This window comes from Cornus florida, unplaced genomic scaffold, assembly GCF_030987335.1.
Source record: "Cornus florida cultivar Cherokee Brave unplaced genomic scaffold, ASM3098733v1 CherokeeBrave_3.0.0_Hap2_Chr11, whole genome shotgun sequence".
In the NCBI taxonomy this organism is placed as follows: domain Eukaryota; kingdom Viridiplantae; phylum Streptophyta; class Magnoliopsida; order Cornales; family Cornaceae; genus Cornus; species Cornus florida.
This window is the reverse complement of record NW_026775581.1, coordinates 71,022,866-71,040,077: the sequence shown is the minus strand read 5'-3', so window position 1 is coordinate 71,040,077 and position 17,212 is coordinate 71,022,866. Positions and strand designations below refer to the sequence as shown.

At 35.1% G+C, this 17,212-nt stretch overlaps 2 protein-coding genes across 4 annotated transcripts; both read right to left on the bottom strand.

The window, feature by feature from the left end:
• Positions 1-1,132: 1,132 nt before the first annotated feature.
• LOC132284150 (uncharacterized) lies at positions 1,133-6,360 on the bottom strand. 2 transcript variants are annotated; one of them, XM_059786225.1, is made up of 3 exons: positions 6,296-6,360; positions 2,423-3,749; positions 1,133-2,032 (listed from the first exon to the last, which is right to left on the bottom strand). In XM_059786225.1, exons 2-3 carry the CDS (start codon positions 3,736-3,738, stop codon positions 1,258-1,260), a joined length of 2,091 nt encoding a protein of 696 aa, XP_059642208.1. In that variant the 5' UTR covers positions 3,739-3,749; positions 6,296-6,360; the 3' UTR covers positions 1,133-1,257. The 2 variants fall into 2 exon arrangements, with proteins under 2 accessions (XP_059642208.1, XP_059642207.1); XM_059786224.1 differs by lacking the exon at positions 6,296-6,360 and adding an exon at positions 4,031-4,320.
• Positions 6,361-9,623: 3,263 nt separating this feature from the next.
• On the bottom strand, positions 9,624-13,276 carry LOC132284151 (F-box protein At5g03970-like). Of its 2 annotated transcripts, none has more exons than XM_059786226.1 (2): positions 11,708-13,276; positions 9,624-10,009 (listed from the first exon to the last, which is right to left on the bottom strand). In XM_059786226.1, exons 1-2 carry the CDS (start codon positions 13,057-13,059, stop codon positions 9,637-9,639), a joined length of 1,725 nt encoding a protein of 574 aa, XP_059642209.1. In that variant the 5' UTR covers positions 13,060-13,276; the 3' UTR covers positions 9,624-9,636. The 2 variants fall into 2 exon arrangements, with proteins under 2 accessions (XP_059642209.1, XP_059642210.1); XM_059786227.1 differs by having other exon boundaries at positions 9,949-10,013.
• Between the last annotated feature and the right edge of the window lie 3,936 nt (positions 13,277-17,212).

The following is a 17,212-nucleotide window of genomic DNA, read 5'->3' as shown; positions in this document are numbered from 1 at the left end:
AAATAAAAAAAAAAACTAGTTATTTAAAGAAATTTTTTTATCAAAGACTAAACACAAATAAGATTTATGCCAGAAAAAAAAAAAATCAGTTAAATAACTCTCTTTATTTACTGGAAAGAAAAAAAAAAAACAAAACAAAAATAATTTTTTTTTAAAAAAAAGTAAAAAAATTGAAAATTTAACAAAACAATAACAGTAATAAAAAAAATAAAAACAAATTAATAAAATAAAATTTTAGTTTCTTAAATCATTGATTTTTGTTGATATATAAAACTTCAAATGAAAATTTTGTTTTAGATTTTGTAAAAATTAATTTCTTATAGAATTCTTATAAAAGCATTCCAATAAAAATAAATAAATAAAAAGTGATGGAAAGAATCATATATGAGATGGAATTTTAAAATAATAAGATTATGAAAAAAATCATACTTGAGTTGAAAAGATTGTAAGATAGTCACATTATGAAAAGAACGGTGTTTGAGTTGAAATTTTAAAATAACCACATTAAATTTTTATCAGGGTTCTATAATAGTCAATTAAACAATTAAATCACTTTCTTTTAGATTATATATAAACTATCTTTTGTTAAATATTAATTAAAGAAAGAAATTTTTTTTTCTTGGGGGTCCAAGTAAAGATTTTATATCATATATGTTATACTATTTTATTTTACCCCCGGGGGGCCAGAGGATGGAATATTTTGCCATCCCTAATATATACTAATAAATTTATAGTATACTCGGGATGTGGCAACTATCCCCGAAACCAACCCAAAACATGTAGGATTTTTCACAACAGCGCACATCCTGCCCCCATTTAAATAATCAGTTCCCAAAACCGCCCCCAAACAGGGTGGGGTGGGATTCCGCTGATGTGAGATTTTTGCCATTAAGATAAGGAAAATCTTCAGCTGTAGACAAACTGACCAAATTGAAATTCTTAAAACACATTATTTTAAATTCATAGTGCATACTTCTTAGTTCATCAACGTAAAAGGTCCAACCAAATCACTCAAACATTAGTCATGAAGTGCCTGAAGTATAATATATGTTGATTTCAATGCTGTATTGTGGCGTATTTTGCTAAGTAGCCAAAACTACAACACACCTACAAACAGGCGAAGTGTGAAACATTGCAAGCAACATAAGAGCATGTTTTCAAGAAAATATTAGCAGCATATGGGACATCGAATTCTTTCGTCTGATCGAACAAAGTCATTACCTTGACATCACAAAACAACTAAACAATAAATTAAACTTACCCAGAACCAAGTAGATTTGCATCAACGTCCCTTGTAGCATCAAAATTCTCCTTCATGGTCGCATATTCCCCTTTCAGACGTGTAGCCACCTCCTCAACCTCAGCTATATCCTTCCGAATCCTCTCCATTCCAGCAGCAAGTTGTTCCTTTGCCATCTTCATCTCGGCCAAATTTAACTGGCCTTCAAGCCATTCGATCTCAATATTTGCTTCCTTCAAGTCATTCATGGTAGATTTAATAAACTGAATTTCAGACGCTGAAACAGCTCTGCAACGGAACTGACGTAGAATAACAATTATTTTACCCAGAGACTCAAAAACAAATTGCTTGAAGAACAGAAACTTCTTCTCCAGACACTGAAAGGTCTCAGGATGCAAAAGGGTGACTTCCTCAAGAATGGCTGCAAGTTCTTGAGTCAAGGATATTCCTCGCCACATAACTGATTGGCTTTGAGTCGCCGTGGATGAAATGAGTGCGGAGGTGGTCTGGCTCAACTTGCCTTGAGCTTGAGTACTCGTTCCCTTGTCTTGACCTTGACATGTTTCTTTAGAAACTACTTCTTGTGACCCCAGAGGAGATTTGTTAGTGAAATTATCTTCGTCAATTTGGAGTTTGTTACTTGTAATATCTCCCTCATGGATCACTTGCTCATCTACAAGTTGGGGTTGACTAGGTTCCTCAGCAGCAGCCTCCAGTTGAGGATTAACAGAATCCTCTTGGGCCTGGATATTAGTTCTAGGTTCTGACAGTTGGATGCCTTGTCCATTGGTTCTAAATATAGAAAACAAAGAAATAAAAAATGAAAAGATTAACATTTTCGGTTAGAATTCTGTTGCAATATCACCATAGCTACCAATACTAATTAAAATACACTAACTATTATCCTAGTTACTGGGTATAATGCTAATTTCCCGGCATAGGACAAACTAACAGAAGCATAAATATCATTACGAGATCCTATCTGATGTAGAACTGTAAAACAGTCCATCATTGCAAGTTATCCATCCAAGATAAATCGAAGTATAATATAGAGGGAATTAGTGTGAAGATGAACAATAGAACCTACTTTACAAACAATGTAACCAGATCAAAATCAAACATTTCATAAACTATTTGGCTGACTATAAAACAAACCAGATAAACAAAGAGGAATATTGTTACCCGACAGCCTTTCGTTGGAATTGAGGAACTGATGTAGGCCACCATGGGAGCACAAAGGGAAATGCCATCGCATGCCAAAGGGAACGAAAAGAGTCAAACAAACATACTCTTTTCAAAGTTCTGCTCCTCATGTTGCAGAGTATAATACCAGTACTAAACTCACTGTATAGATATATAATTTCTCCATCAGTGGGATGAAGAGGTAGGATTGACACACAAAAGGTAGAAAGGTCCGATTTTATCTTGTCCAGATTAACATTGTGCACCAAGGACCATTCAAGCACATTGTAGTCCTTAAGTTCCCAAACGTTGATAATGGAACAATAAAAGTGAATGAACCTGAGGTGTCCTTGGCACTCCCCTAAGAGACGTTCATTGGCTGCGGGACATCTGTCCTTGGGCTGCCTTATAATACGAAATTGATCAGTGTTGTTGAATGGATCATAGGCAAAAATCTTGCCCCTATAAAGAAACATCCAGTGGAGTTTTTCGTTGCAAACTACAGCGTTAGAACAGTCATAAGACATAATAAAGCTACGTCCCCGAGTTGATATCATGCTTTCTGTCCATTTCCATGTGTCTGAAGAGAATATATCCAATTTGAGATTGGCTGAACGTGGTGGTGGGTTTGGGTATTGTGGTTTTTCGAATTGGTGGATTCGAACCACTCTGAAGCTAGTTGTGCAGGTGGTATCATCAAAAGAACAACATGACTTGCAAACAAATCCAATGATGACTCTTTCTTGGCAAGTGGGTGGTGGAGGAAGTTCAACCCAATGCATTGTGAGGGGGTTGCAGACATAGTAAACCCTCTGAAAAGTCGAGGTTGCAGAGCATAGTACTAAGCCATTACTCGATGCTAAATAACAAATTGGCTCTGGTTCATGTTGCTCTGATGATGATGATGGATTTGAAGAGGGAAGGAAGTTTAGAGAAAATCCACGAGATTCAAAAATGGGTGATTCGGATATCAATTTGACTGCACGATCTCGATGCTGGTAGAAGAGGGCAAAGTGAGGCACCAAAGATGAGAAATTCTGGACATAACATTGAGCAAAATAAGGAGTGGAGATCAAATCATGCCAGCGTTTGGAAACACACTTGCAGAGATGGATGAGTTTGAGAGGGAGTCTTTGGAGAATTTCTACGAACAGTTCGTGGGTTAGGTTATCAAAGGGGGAATTTGTGGAGACGGAGAAAGGGGGTGACGAAGATTTGAATGGTTTGTGTCTTCTGAAAGGTGGAGAGCCGACCACCACTGCCGTCTCCGCTGTAACTGTCATAGTACCTGAAGTATCAATACCAACATCCCTCATCGCCAGAGTCCCTGTCACCATGTAGCTATAACGGTTAGATTTGTGCACATACAAATACCATGTGCACATATACTGTGACCGTATATAAAATTGATTCTTTGGTAACGGGTGATAACATATTCTATATATATATGAAACACATATATAAATTGACTGAGAACAATATATATATATATATTGAAATTGCAGAAAAGTACACACACATCTAACATATATATTCATACGCGAGAACCAAATAAATACACATTACACATTTAGCATAGTGTCTAAACGAGTAGAGAAGAAATCAAACCGCTGAGAATGGAAGGAGATGGCTTATATATTCATACGTGTTGAATTTGATTCGATAAGTTTTGCCAAGACCTAATCGAGAACCGAATGAGCGAAGAACTGTTGGAAATGATCGAAGAACTGATCTAAGAGAAGAGAGGTGGTGGTTGATTGAAAAAGGCGAAAATAAAAAATTGGCGCCAAAGAAAACGCAAAAATAAAAAAATTGGCGCCAAAAATAAAATAAAATAAGGGTTTTTGGGGGACAAAACTACTCCCCCTGTGACTCGTCTTTTCAACAAGGTCATCTATTTTGGGTAGGGGTGGCGTCAAAAATAAAATAAAAAAATGAGTATAACTTAAGTTCAAGTTCATTAAATAGTTCAAGCACGTTTATTATAATTAAATTATTTAAATATTTAAATTTAAGTGAATAAGTTAATAGATAAAAAGTAAATACTCATTCAATTCAAAAATCAATAGTAGATTAAGAATGAGTGCCCATCTTAACCCGTTCAAACAAAATTTTTTTTTTTTTTTCTCTTTCTTCTCTGATTTCTCTTCTTTTTTGTCATAAAAAAAAAAAAAAATTGCAACGCTTGAATAAGAAATTAATGTAATTTTTTTTTTTAATTTTGTTATTCAACAATCATAATAATAATAATATTACTGGAATTACAGATGTTCTAATATTATTAATATTAATTTTTTTTTGCTTCTATATCTCTATTTTTGTTTTTCTCTCTCCTCCCTTTCTCTTTGTGTTCTCCCTTGTTTTTCTGTGATAACTCTTCACTCTCTCTTCTTTTTTCTTTTTTTCTTTTTTTTTTGGTCCGTTTTTTCTCCTCTTTCCTTGTTTTGGACTGTGATAACTCTCAAAGTAAGTTACATAATAACTTTTTCCCAATAAATAAAAATAATAATAATAATAAAAAAATTGTAACTAGTGAAACCAAAAAAATTAATAAATTTAATATAAAAGTATTTTTATATATTTTGTTGGTATTCAGCAATTAAAATAATTTGACAATTTATATCTAAAAATATTTGAATAATTGAGTTGGGTGTGAATTAACAACCCCATTAAACCCCCAATTCTTTTATTATCCATCATAAATGGATTGATTATAAGTTATTAACTTACTCTTGACTCGTCCATTCATTATGACCCAAAATCCGATCAAATCAACTCAATTGCATTAATACAATATATTTTACATCAAAATTTTGATTATTTAAATTTAGACATAGAAATATATAATTTAATTTTTATACATACAAACATTAATATAATATACATAGATGTGTTTTTACGATATCTTAATTTTTGAAAAAATTTCATATTGTCATTAGTATAATGTCTTTGTCTATGCTTCATAAGTCACATGAATCCATAGTGAAATAAATCTTTAAAAGTGACAAAATAGTGAGAAAGTGATAATTTAATTAATAAGGCAAATTTTGTACCGACATTTGAATCAAAATGAATCACGGATTGGATCACAAAGAGGAAAAGGACACGAATAGTTACTAAATTCCATTTTTTTTTTTTTTTTCTTTGAGAAAAGAGACCATGTACCATAATCCATCGCCAAACACAAGCAGTTCTTCCATTTCATATGCACCATGCAATTGTAGCTAAATTCCTTAGAAGAGGTCTCAAGAAAATTCATTAGGACCATCATACAAACTAAAATACGTGCAGGATCATCATTAGGACCATCATACTTGCCGACCATCGATGAACTGATCGGATTAACCAACCAAATTTAGCTTCAGTCATTACGTATTGAACTGAGGCAAAAGCTTCAGTAACGGTCGAACGATAGTAAAAAGTCATAACAAAACCCGTAGCTACTTGTACTAAAAAAAAACAAGTGTAATTCCTCCTAAACAATAAAATATATGGATATTTTTGAGGAGAGGAGCCAGATCTTCTAACCACAAGAGGATTGTCTAATAATAGTGCTCTCCTATCAAAAAGTAAAAATTCTTAACTACAAAGGTCCAAGCAAATCATTTAAACACTAGTTAGGAAGTGTCTAATATATAAGTTGACTCCAATGGGCTGAGTATTGCCAAGTAGCCAAAACTAAAACACACCTACAAACAGGCGAAGTATGAAACATTGCAAGCAACCAAACAGCATGATTTCAAGTAAAATATTAGCAGCATACAGGAAATCGAGTTCTTTCATTTGATCAAACAAAGTCATTATCTTGACATCACAAACAACTGAACAAGAAACTAAAGTTACCCAGAACCAAGTTGATTCACATCAACGTACCTTATAGGATCAAAATTCTCCTTCATGGTTGCATATTCCCCTTTCAGTCGTGTAACCACCTCCTCAACCTCAGCTATATACTTCTGAATCTTCTCCGTTCCAATAGCAAGTTGTTCCTTTGCCATCTTCATCTCATCCACATTTAACTGCTCCTCAAGCCATGCGATCTCAAAATTTGCTTCCTTCAAGTAATCCATGGTAGATTTAATAAACTGAATTTCAGATGCTGAAACAGCTCTATGATGGAACTGACGTAGACTGAGAAGTATTTTAACCAGACTCAAACAAATTGTTCAAGAACATAAACTTCTTCTCCAAACACAGAAAGGTCTCAGGATGCAAAAAGGTGACTTCCTCAAGAATGGTTGCAAGTTCGTGAGTTGAGGATATTCCTCACCATATAACTGATTGGTTTTGAGTCGCCGTGGATGAAATATGCACCAAGGTGGTCTGACTCACCTCACCTTGAGTGTGTACTCGTTCCCTCCTCTTGATTTTGACATGTTTCTTTAGAAACTACTTCTTGTGACCCCATAAGACACGTGCTAGTGTTATCTTAGTTTGGGTTTCGTTACTTCTAGCATCTCCCTCACAGACTACTTGCTCATCTACAAGTTGGTCTTGAGTTAGGTTCCTCAGCAGCAACCTCCTGTTGAGGATTAACAGGATCCTCAAAAAGAGAGAAAAGATTAACATTATTTTTTGGCTAAAAATCTGTTGCAATATCACTATAGCTATCAATACTAATTAAACTACAATAAATATTCATATCCAAGTTACTGGTTCAATGCTAATTTCCCGGCATTAGACAAACTGACAGAAACGTATACATATCATTCCGAGATCCTATCTTATGTAGAACGGTAAAAGAGTAAATCATTGCAAATTATTCTTCCAAGATAAATCAAAAAGTATAATATAGAGGTAATTAGTGTGAAGGTGAACACTGGAACCTACTTTACAATTTACAAAAAATGTAACTAGATCGAACATTTCATAAACAATTTGACTGAATAAAAAACAAACCAGATAAACAAAGAGAGGAATATTATTACTCGAGTGCATTCCGTTGGAATTGAGGAACTGCTGTAGGCCACCATGGGAGCACAAAGGGAAAGGCCATCGAATGCCCAAACCACCGGGGACAATAAGTTAAGACAACATGCTGCTTTCAAAGTTCTGCTCGTCATGTTGCAAAGTAGAATAGTAAAATCTCGTTTATCAGTGCGTAGATATATAATGTCTCCATCAATGGAATGAAGAGGTAGAATTTTCATACGTTCATCTCGTCATATTGATTTCAAAGTTCTGCCGGTCATATTGATTTCATAAACAACACATCACCTTGGATATCGAATTTCAGAATAATCAACTCAGCAACCACTATTTCTCCTCATGGCCAGAGGTTGCAATTATTTCACCAAACTGTTTAGTACAGAGAAAACCATATTCATTGTTACAACATCTTCTTTATAGGGTTTTTCTAACATTTCTAGTACCCGTCCAACAATAGTTGACTGCCCCCCTCTCGAATTGGAACTTGTGGAATCAAAGTGACCAAAAGAACACATTAATTTTGTTTTCAGCACGTTAAGATCAATTCATAATACAATAGGAGTATATAAGTACCTGGTTGTCAGCTACCCTGAAATTTTGAAGAAAAAAAACTAAAATAAATAATAAATAAACATCAAATAATGGATTAACAAGTAGCAAATGATACAACTTTAAATTAATCTAGGGTGCAAAGATCGAAAATTGAATTATCCTCGCTGGTATTAGTAAGTGCATCTTAATGCTGTCCTTAGCAGACGCCATCATATTTTGTTGTCTACACCTCTCCCCTGAGGCCCCAACCAAAGAAGAAGAAGAAGAAAACAAAGATAATGCACATCTACTCTTTCAATGGGATTGGAGGAGTAAGATAGGAAAAATAAACCATTAACTTCACCCATTTACATGGGTGTCATATAATATAAATATAAATCATAAATATTTGACAATACGGTTTGAATCCATTGTAAAGCATTATACCGATAATGCTATTTAGGATAATAGTAATTTTCATAGATTTGTACATCTAAGCTAACAGAACACCTGTAAGCACTGAATTCTGTGATTTAAACTATCGCAGTATCATCTCCGATCATCATAAGGATTTAATCAGTAAAAATGTAATATTTTTTATGAATCATGTTCTTTAAGGTATTAGGCACATTCAATCTGATACGTATTATAAAGCTTCTACTTCACATTCAAGCCAAAAAGTTATCATTCTCATGTTACCTATACTATATCTAAAGATTAATATGCACTAACTAGGTTTCTAAATCATAATAATGGAATATAGTATTCATGTTGTAACTCGCAAGAAAATTTTATTGGGTTCCATATCCCAAGAAGCTATGAAGGAACTATGCGTTAACATTATGAATGAATAACATCGTACCTTATGGCTTCGATATATTCTTCCTACTGCCTAAAATATCCAAATGAAAGAAATAAAAAGTGATCAGAAGAAAGGTTTTTTTTTTTTTTTTCAAAAAGCAAATTGCATAGATTATGAAGTAACAGACTAATCCATAGAGAGAGCCTCAAGTAACTAAGGTGGCCAGACATGCCGTCAAGCTCGGAGGCTCTTTGTAACATAGCCCATTTACAAAGTTGGGCAACAACAATACATTTTCTAGATACCCAGTAAAGCTTAAATCCCTCAGAAGTTACCAACAGTTGCTTTGGTCCACTGGTTGAAGGTTCGTAATAGCTGACAATCACCCTCAATTTCGATTGCTTGATATCTTTATTTCCGAAGAATCTTGAGACCTGCTTTAAGAATAATGACCTTCATGATTTTGCAGAAATTATTAGCAGCATACAAAAATCTTGTTCTTTGATTTGATCAAGCAAAACCATTATCTTTGACATCACAAACAAGAAGCTAAAGTTACCCGGAACCAAGTTGATTTGCATCACCGTTCTTCATAGCATCAAAATTCTCCTTCAGGATCCCATATTCCCCCTTCAAACGTGTAGCCAACTCCTCAACCTCAGCTATAACCTTCTGAATCCCTCTCTCCATTTTATAAAAAAGTTGTTCCTTTGCCATTTTCATCTCTGCCAAATGCAACTGGTCTTCAAGCCATGCGATCTCTAAATTTGCTTCCTTCAAGTTATCCATGGTAGATTTGATAAACTGAATTTCAGATGCTGAAACAGCTCTGTGACAGAACTGACGTAGTATGAGAACTAGTTTACCCACAGACTCAAAAACAAATTGCTTGAAGAACAGAAACTTCTTTTCCAATCACTGAAAGGTCTCGGGATGCAAAATGGTGACTTCCTCAAGGATGGTGGCAAGTGCTTGGGTCATGGATATTCCTTGCCATATAACCAATTGGTTCTGAGTTGGATGAAATGTGTACCGAGGTGGTCCGACTCACCTCGCCTTGATCTTGTGAACTCGTTCCCTGCTCTTGACCTTGACATGTTTCATTAGAAACCACTTCTTGTGACCCCAAAAGACATGTGCTAGTGTTATCTTCATCAATTTCAAGTTCATTACTTCTAACATCTCCCTCATGGACTACTTGCTCATCTACAAGTTGGTCCCCAGTAGGTTCCTCAGCAGCAGACTCCTGTTGAGGATTAACAGGAACCTCTTGGGCCTGGATATTGGTTCTAGGTTCTGATAGTTGGATGACTTGTCCATTGGTTCTAACTATAGAAACCAAAGGAAAAAAAAAAATTTGAAAAGTTAACATTATTATTCCATTAGAAATCTGTTGCAATATCACTATAGCTACTGTTGAAAGATACAAAAATTGAAGAGAAAAATTAAACATGAAGAACACAAGGATAACACAAAAATCCCAAAGGGCTACATCACCTTTATTATATGATAATATGAGTAATGATACGGCACCAAACTTAATCACCGAATATGACCCAAAATCTGATGTGGCAAAGCCACATCATTCACTCATTCATTCCGCTGGAAAATTCTACCATTTTAAAAGGACTAATTTACCCTCAAAAAATTATCCAAACCCTTCCACGTTTTCTCCCTCTCAAATAAATATCTAGTCTTTGTGTTCAAAATGTCTCTCTCTCTCTCTCTCTCTCTCTCTCTCTCTCTCTCTCTCTCTCTCTCTCTCTCTCTCTCTGTGTATATATTTATATATATATATCACCCAAAACCCCATCGTCTCATCAATAACTATATGTATGCAATTCCCCTCCATGATCTACAGGCTTTAGTTAATCCGATTGGGTCAATCAATGAACACGTAAAGCTCTATCATCATCACCGATCCAACATCCAATTTAACTCACTAGAAAAATGAATAGTGACCCATCAAACTAGCAAATAAATCATAATTTTTCTTCTCTCTTCTCTCTCCAATTCTGACTCTCACTCTTCAATTTTGCATCTCTCACATATATGCCCTAATCTCTAACTTCATTAGGGCTTTGTGAAGGAAAATGGCTCTACTCATCTATGTCATGGTGTACTATTGATTTGGGTCTTCTTTGAATAAAGAAGACAATAGAAATGAATAGATAATTTGAAAAGTTTGATGGGTCTATTGGTCTGTGTCATTGCGAATGAACAAATTTGAAGGTCTTTTAGGGAGAGATGTGAAGCTAAGGGATTGTGGCAGTGGAGGGGTGGGGGCATCACAGAGATGGTGGCGGTTGAGAGTTGGATAGGACAATGAACAGAAAGATGGTGGCGGTGGAGGTGGAGAGGCGGGTAGGACAATGACAGAGATGGAGGAATTTTGAACACATACTTGATATTTATTTGAGAGAGAAAACATGGAAGGGTTTGAATGATTTTTTGAGGGTAAAGTAGTTCATTTAAAATGGTAGAATTTTCAAGCATAATGAATGAGTGAATGACGTGGCAGAGCCAACATCAGATTTCGGGTCTTATTCGGTGATTAAGTTCGGTTGCCGTATCATCTCTCTTATTGTTTACAATCAGCACCTCTATTTATAGGTGAAAGACTACAAGTGATAAATATAGAAAATGCATTGATGGAGGATACTAAAATCAATACCATAAATCACTCTAATCAATATTCTATCATAAGCTAAAATCACTTTTATGATATTCTCCACCACCCCCCAATACTAATTAACTACATAAAATATTCAATGCTAATTTACCAGCATAAGACAAAGACAGAAACATCTACATATCATTCAGAGATCCTATCTGATGTAGAACAATAAAAGAGTCAATCATTGCAAGGTACTCATCCAAGATAAATAAAGTATAATAAAGAGGGAATTAGGGTGAAGATGAACTAAGGAACCTACTTTACAATGTAACTAGATCAAACGCTTCATAAACAATTTGACTGAATAAAAAACAAACCAGATAAACAAAGAGATGAATATTATTACTTGAGTGTATTCTGTTGGAATTGAGGAAGTGGTGTAGGCCACCATGGGAGAACAAAGGGAAAGGCCATCGAATGCCAAAACCAGGCAAAAGAGTTAAAACAACACGCATCTTTCAAAGTTCTGGTCCTCATGTTGCAGAGTAGAATACCACAGTGTCGATTATCAACATGTAAATATATAATGTCTCCATCAAGGGAATGAAGAGGTAGAATTTTCACACGAAAGAGGGAATAACCTGGTTCCATCCTCTTCAGAACAACATTGTGCACCAAGGACCATTCAAGCCCATTGTTGTCCTTGAGTTCCCAAATGTTGAGAATGGAACAATAATGGTCGATGTACCTGAGGTGTCCTTGGCACTCCCCCAAGTGACGCTCATAAGCCGTGGGAAATTTGTCCTTGGGCTGCCTTATGGTCCGAAATTGATCAGTGTTGTTGAATGGATCATAGGCAAAGATCTTGCCATTATAAAGAAACAACCAGTGGAGTATTCCATTGCAAACCACAGCATTAGAAAGGTCATGAGACATAATAAAGTTACGCCCCCAGGTTGATAAGATGATTTCTGTCCATTTCCATGTGTCTGAAGAGAATATATCCAATTTGAGATTGGCCGAACGTGGTGGTGGGTTTGGGTATTGTGGTTTTTCGAATTGGTGGATTCGAACCACTCTGAAGCTAGTTGTGCAGGTAGTACTATCAAAAGAATAAGATGATTTGCAAACAAATCCAGTGATAACCCTTTCTTCGCAAGTGGGTGGTGGAGGAAGTTCAACCCAATGCATTGTGAGTGGGTTGCAGACATAGTACACCCTCTGGAAAGTTGAGGTTGGAGAGCAAAATACTAAGCCATTGCTCGATGCTAAGTAACGAATTGGGACTGGTTCAGGTTGATCCGATGATGACGACGAGGAAGACGTAGGTGGTGGATTTGAAGAGGGAAGGAAGTTTAGAGAAAACCCACGAGATTCAAAAACGGGTGCTTCAGATGCTAATTGGACTGCACCATCATTGTACTGGTAGAAGAGGGCAAAAGGAGGCATCAAAGATGAACAATTGTGGGCATAACATAAAGCAAAATGAGGAGTGGAGATAAAATCATACCAGCGTTTTGAAACACACTTGCAGAGATGGATGAGTTTGAGAGTGAGTCTTTGGAGAATTTCTACGAACAGTTCGTGGGATAGCTTATCAAAGGGGGAATTTGTGGTGAAGGAGGAAGAGGGTGACGAAGATTCAAACGATTTGAGTCTTTTGAAAGTTGGAGAGCCGAACACCACCGCCGTCTCCGCCGTAACTGTCGTAGTACCTGACTTATCATCATCCCTCATCACCATAGTCCCTCTCACCATGTAGCTATTGCATTAGGTTTGTGCTCTGCTTCCTCTACATACACTGTGACTATACCAATATAAAATTGGTTCTTTACTAATGACTTGAGAGAAGAGAGGGAGGGTTTAGAATTTTGGCTATATGGGTTGAAATTTGGTAGGGGGGAAGTGAAAATTTTGAATTTAGTGAGAAAATTTTATAGATTTTTGGGAATAGAGAGAGGAGGGAAAAGCTAACCGCGTGAGAGGTTTTTTTAAATCGCGTGAGGGGTTTCTTTATTTAAAAATTCCAATTTCATTTTAATTTTTACATTTTTTTTAACCCAAATTTTAATTTTACTTAAAACTAATTAAGAGTAAATCAATATAAAAAGACAACTTTCATTCGCATATTTGGCCGTGGAAATTGGTGCAACTCTTACTAATTTAAGAGTGGTGATAATCACACCGAACCCTTGTAGTGATTTGGCTAATCAAATACGGAGTAATTTTTAATTAACTATTTATACTAAATATAACTAAGTAAAAACTCTACTTCTTTATCTGTTCCATAATTGGTCAATTAAAAAAATGATAAATTACACTTACCTCCCTTGAAGTTTCGTCAACCTACACAAACCTCCCCTCCTGTTTGCTAAATTACATTAACCTCCCCTGTCAATGGATGTTGTTAACGGAAAGAGTAAAATTACTAATTTACCTTATTAATTTATTATAAAAATATATAAAATATCATGGATGTAAAATACCAATAGTACCCTTTTAAAGTTTTTTTTTTTTTTTCCCTTCCCCTTTCCCATGGCCGACAAGCCCCCCTCTTTCTCTCATTTGTCCCCGACAGCTCCACATGGCCGTTGCTGCCTCTCCCCAAATTTCAATAAAAACCCTAATTTGCATCAGATTCTTAATTTGCTGTCGCTACCTCTCCCCAACCACATCCGCCACCGCCATCTCCCCAACCACAACCGTCGAAGCCATGTTTCCTCTACCACAATTGCCGCAATCATCTCCCTCCTTATACCGCCACCACTTCTCCTCAACCACAACCGCCGATTCTCGTTGTCGGGTAATTCACTCTAACTATTCAGGCCCTGTTTGGCATGCGCTTTGTTTTAGGCGTTTTGTTTTTGGCTAAAACAGGAATAATGTTTTTGTTGTAGGAGTGTTTTGGAAAAAAATCGGAAGCACGTTTAAGAACAATGTTTTGTTGTTGAAATGTCGGAAACAGAAACATGCAAAACATATTTAGTAAGTCATGCGTTTCAAGAATTTTGAAAACAAAACATGTTTGGAATTGGAATTGGAATTGGTTGAGATTAATAGTTTACATCAATTTATATGAAAATTTTCAAAGTATAGGAGTTCAATGGATTCATGTAAGCAACATTCAACATCAATTACTCAACAATGTTTAAGGAATAACGTAATTAAGAATGATTCAAGTGAGTTTTTACCACATTCTCTAATTCAAAGTATTGAAATTGCAAAAAGAGAGGAGGTTTTGGAAGTGCTTAAGATCCTAGTACCTTTCAGACATCATCCACCTGATTTGTAGTTGAATTGAAGCCCAAAAGTCAAGTTTACATTAACCTGTCCAATCTCCAATAACTAATTTTTTGGATATAAAAACAATAACTTCAATACATACTAGTGAGTCTTCAATTTCATAATCCACACAACCTATTCAAATAAAATTTACTCAAGTGGTAAAATCAAATATATAACATTGGAAGTAAATGACAATATACCAACCTATGTATATTGAACAAATAATGGAACCTTTATTAAAAGTTGACATAAATCTGCTTTGAATCTCTATACACAACTATTTAATTGTATTATTTATTACAAGAGGCAAAATGTAAATAATACATGGTAGCAAATATTACAATTTTTTTCTAACTGCCCAACACATCTCAAAAACACTAGTCCAGCCTTTCTTGTCTGCAATATATAGTCACCTGGAAAATGAAAAAAAAAAAAAAAAAAAAAAAAAAAAAAACCTCAAATATTCAAACAAAGTCGTCAAACCTGTCGAGATCGTCGAAGATAACAGCAAAGGAATGCAGATTGTTGAAGGTTTCGGCAAAAACTGCAGTGGAACCTTGGATTTATACGTCCTTCCAATTGTTGCATAGCAGTCGCCAAGAATCACCACAGACGAGAGAGCAAACGCGAACCCTTGCAAAAATAGTTGTTGCCTCCGCTACAGTAAAATGATGGTTTTTGTGTCCTCCGCTACAGTGATTTTTAGCCCAAACAATACCAAAACAACAAAAAACACCAAAATGGTGTTTCAAATTTTGGGCCCTCTTTTTAAATTGTTTTGCAACTGTTTAAAATACAACAAGCCCAGCCAAACATGTTTTGGGCTTGAAAGGGGGTACTGTAGCAGGCCTAAAACAAAACAAAACAGATGCCAAACGGGCCCTTAGTGCAAGAATCATTTTCCATAATTTAAAGATATGAGAAGGAAAAAGATATAAAAAGTAAAAGAAATGAAAGCGGAGTGAATGAAATGAAAAAACAGTTTTTATCTTTTATTAGTTAGTAAAAAATATTTTCAAGAAATTTGTACCAAAATCTTATTTTATGCTTTGAATAACTGTTAAAGCTACAAGAATGTGATTTTGCTTAACTAATCTTACAATATTTACCCTTTTTTTTTTCAATGAATGTTGTGTTGGCCTCTTAGAACAGCGTATAATGTATTACCAGGCATATAATTTATTACTAGGGCTGATCACGGATGATTTTGAATAAAATTCAAACCAATCTGGTCCTCACGGATTGGCTAAATCTGAAACCGAACCGATCCGTAGGGACTCTCAATCCAAACCAAACCAATCCGTGAAATAACATATTGATTTAGTTCGATTCCCACGAATTGGGCTTGATAGAACACAACTAAGAAAACTAAAATTAGAGGCAAAATACTATTTTCGTCTGAGTCATGCATTAATTTAAAGGGAAAAGGAGAATCTGTTATTGTTAACTCTCTTTCGAAATACTGATTTTCGTTTAAGTCATTCATGAATTTCTAAAGACTATACATATTAATAAATGAGCTATGAAAATGACACAAGATGGAGCAATCAAGATTTTTTTTTCTAGAAGAGGAACAAAAATTCATAGAAGAAAATAATGAAAAACTTATGAACTCACTGGAAATTCGATGTAAATGAAGAGGAAATGATTGGCCAATGTAAATTAGAGATGCTTACTTGTCTGGGTTCCATAAGAGACAGAGAGTATTGGGTAACCTGTGCCTTCTATGAGAGACTGTGAGCAGAGCAGTGGGTTTGTGGGATCAAACGAGACTTGATGGGAGACCAGAGAAGCATGCAAATGAAGGGAATATAAAAACTAAAAAGTGTAAAACACTAAGCCACAAAAGCAGTAAAACATTTTAGGTTCGTAAAACAATAAAACTTTTGAAAACTTAATGATTAAAGAAAACAAAAACATCAATAATGTATTATACATATACTGTATACTATATATGTTATATAATATATGTATATTAGTTTTACGGATTGGTCACAGATCGGTTCAGTTTTTTCAGCACCTAATCTGTTAACCTATCCGGTCACTTCGAATTACTAATTTTTCAATCCATCACCGAACCACGATACTAGAAAACCAAATCGAACAGCACAGATTGGATCGAATCGATTCGGTTTAGCAGATTGACAGATTATTTGAACACCCCTATTCATTACCGGACATATGGTTGCACATTCAATATACATGAGACAATTAGTAAAAATTAAATAAATGAGTGGATGTGGTGTGATAACCCAGTGGTAGGGCATGTGTTGCCCCTGGCGAAAGGTCCAGGTTCGAATCCTCACTCTATCAGTAATGTCCTTTAAGCCCATTTTTATTGGAAAGGAAATGGAGGGAGGTGGTTTTTTGTATTTGGTCTAAAATTTTGGAAGGAATTGAAAGGATTTAGAGGAATACACAACAGCTTGATGAGTAGATTTTGTTATCTTTCAAAAAAATGGGAGGAAATGGAAGAAAATGAAAAAATATGTCAACATTTTTACTGAAACTTTATTAATATCAAATTTGTCCTTATTTTTATGAAAGATAAAATCAATTGAAAAGGGTATGGTAAGTAAATTCATTAAAATATTTTCATTTACTTTCTTTTTCTTTATTAATCAAC

What these genes read in the sequence shown, in the direction of transcription:
- LOC132284150 (XM_059786225.1), bottom strand. Translation starts at nt 3,738, where the DNA reads ATGAGGGATGTTGGTATTGATACTTCAGGTACTATGACAGTTACAGCG. An exon ending in TTCCAACGAAAGGCTGTCGG is followed by an intron (nt 2,033 to 2,422) that starts GTAACAATATTC and finishes TTCTATATTTAG; the next exon opens with AACCAATGGACAAGGCATCC.
- LOC132284151 (XM_059786226.1), bottom strand. Translation starts at nt 13,059, where the DNA reads ATGGTGAGAGGGACTATGGTGATGAGGGATGATGATAAGTCAGGTACT. An exon ending in TTCCAACAGAATACACTCAA is followed by an intron (nt 10,010 to 11,707) that starts GTAATAATATTC and finishes TTCTATAGTTAG; the next exon opens with AACCAATGGACAAGTCATCC.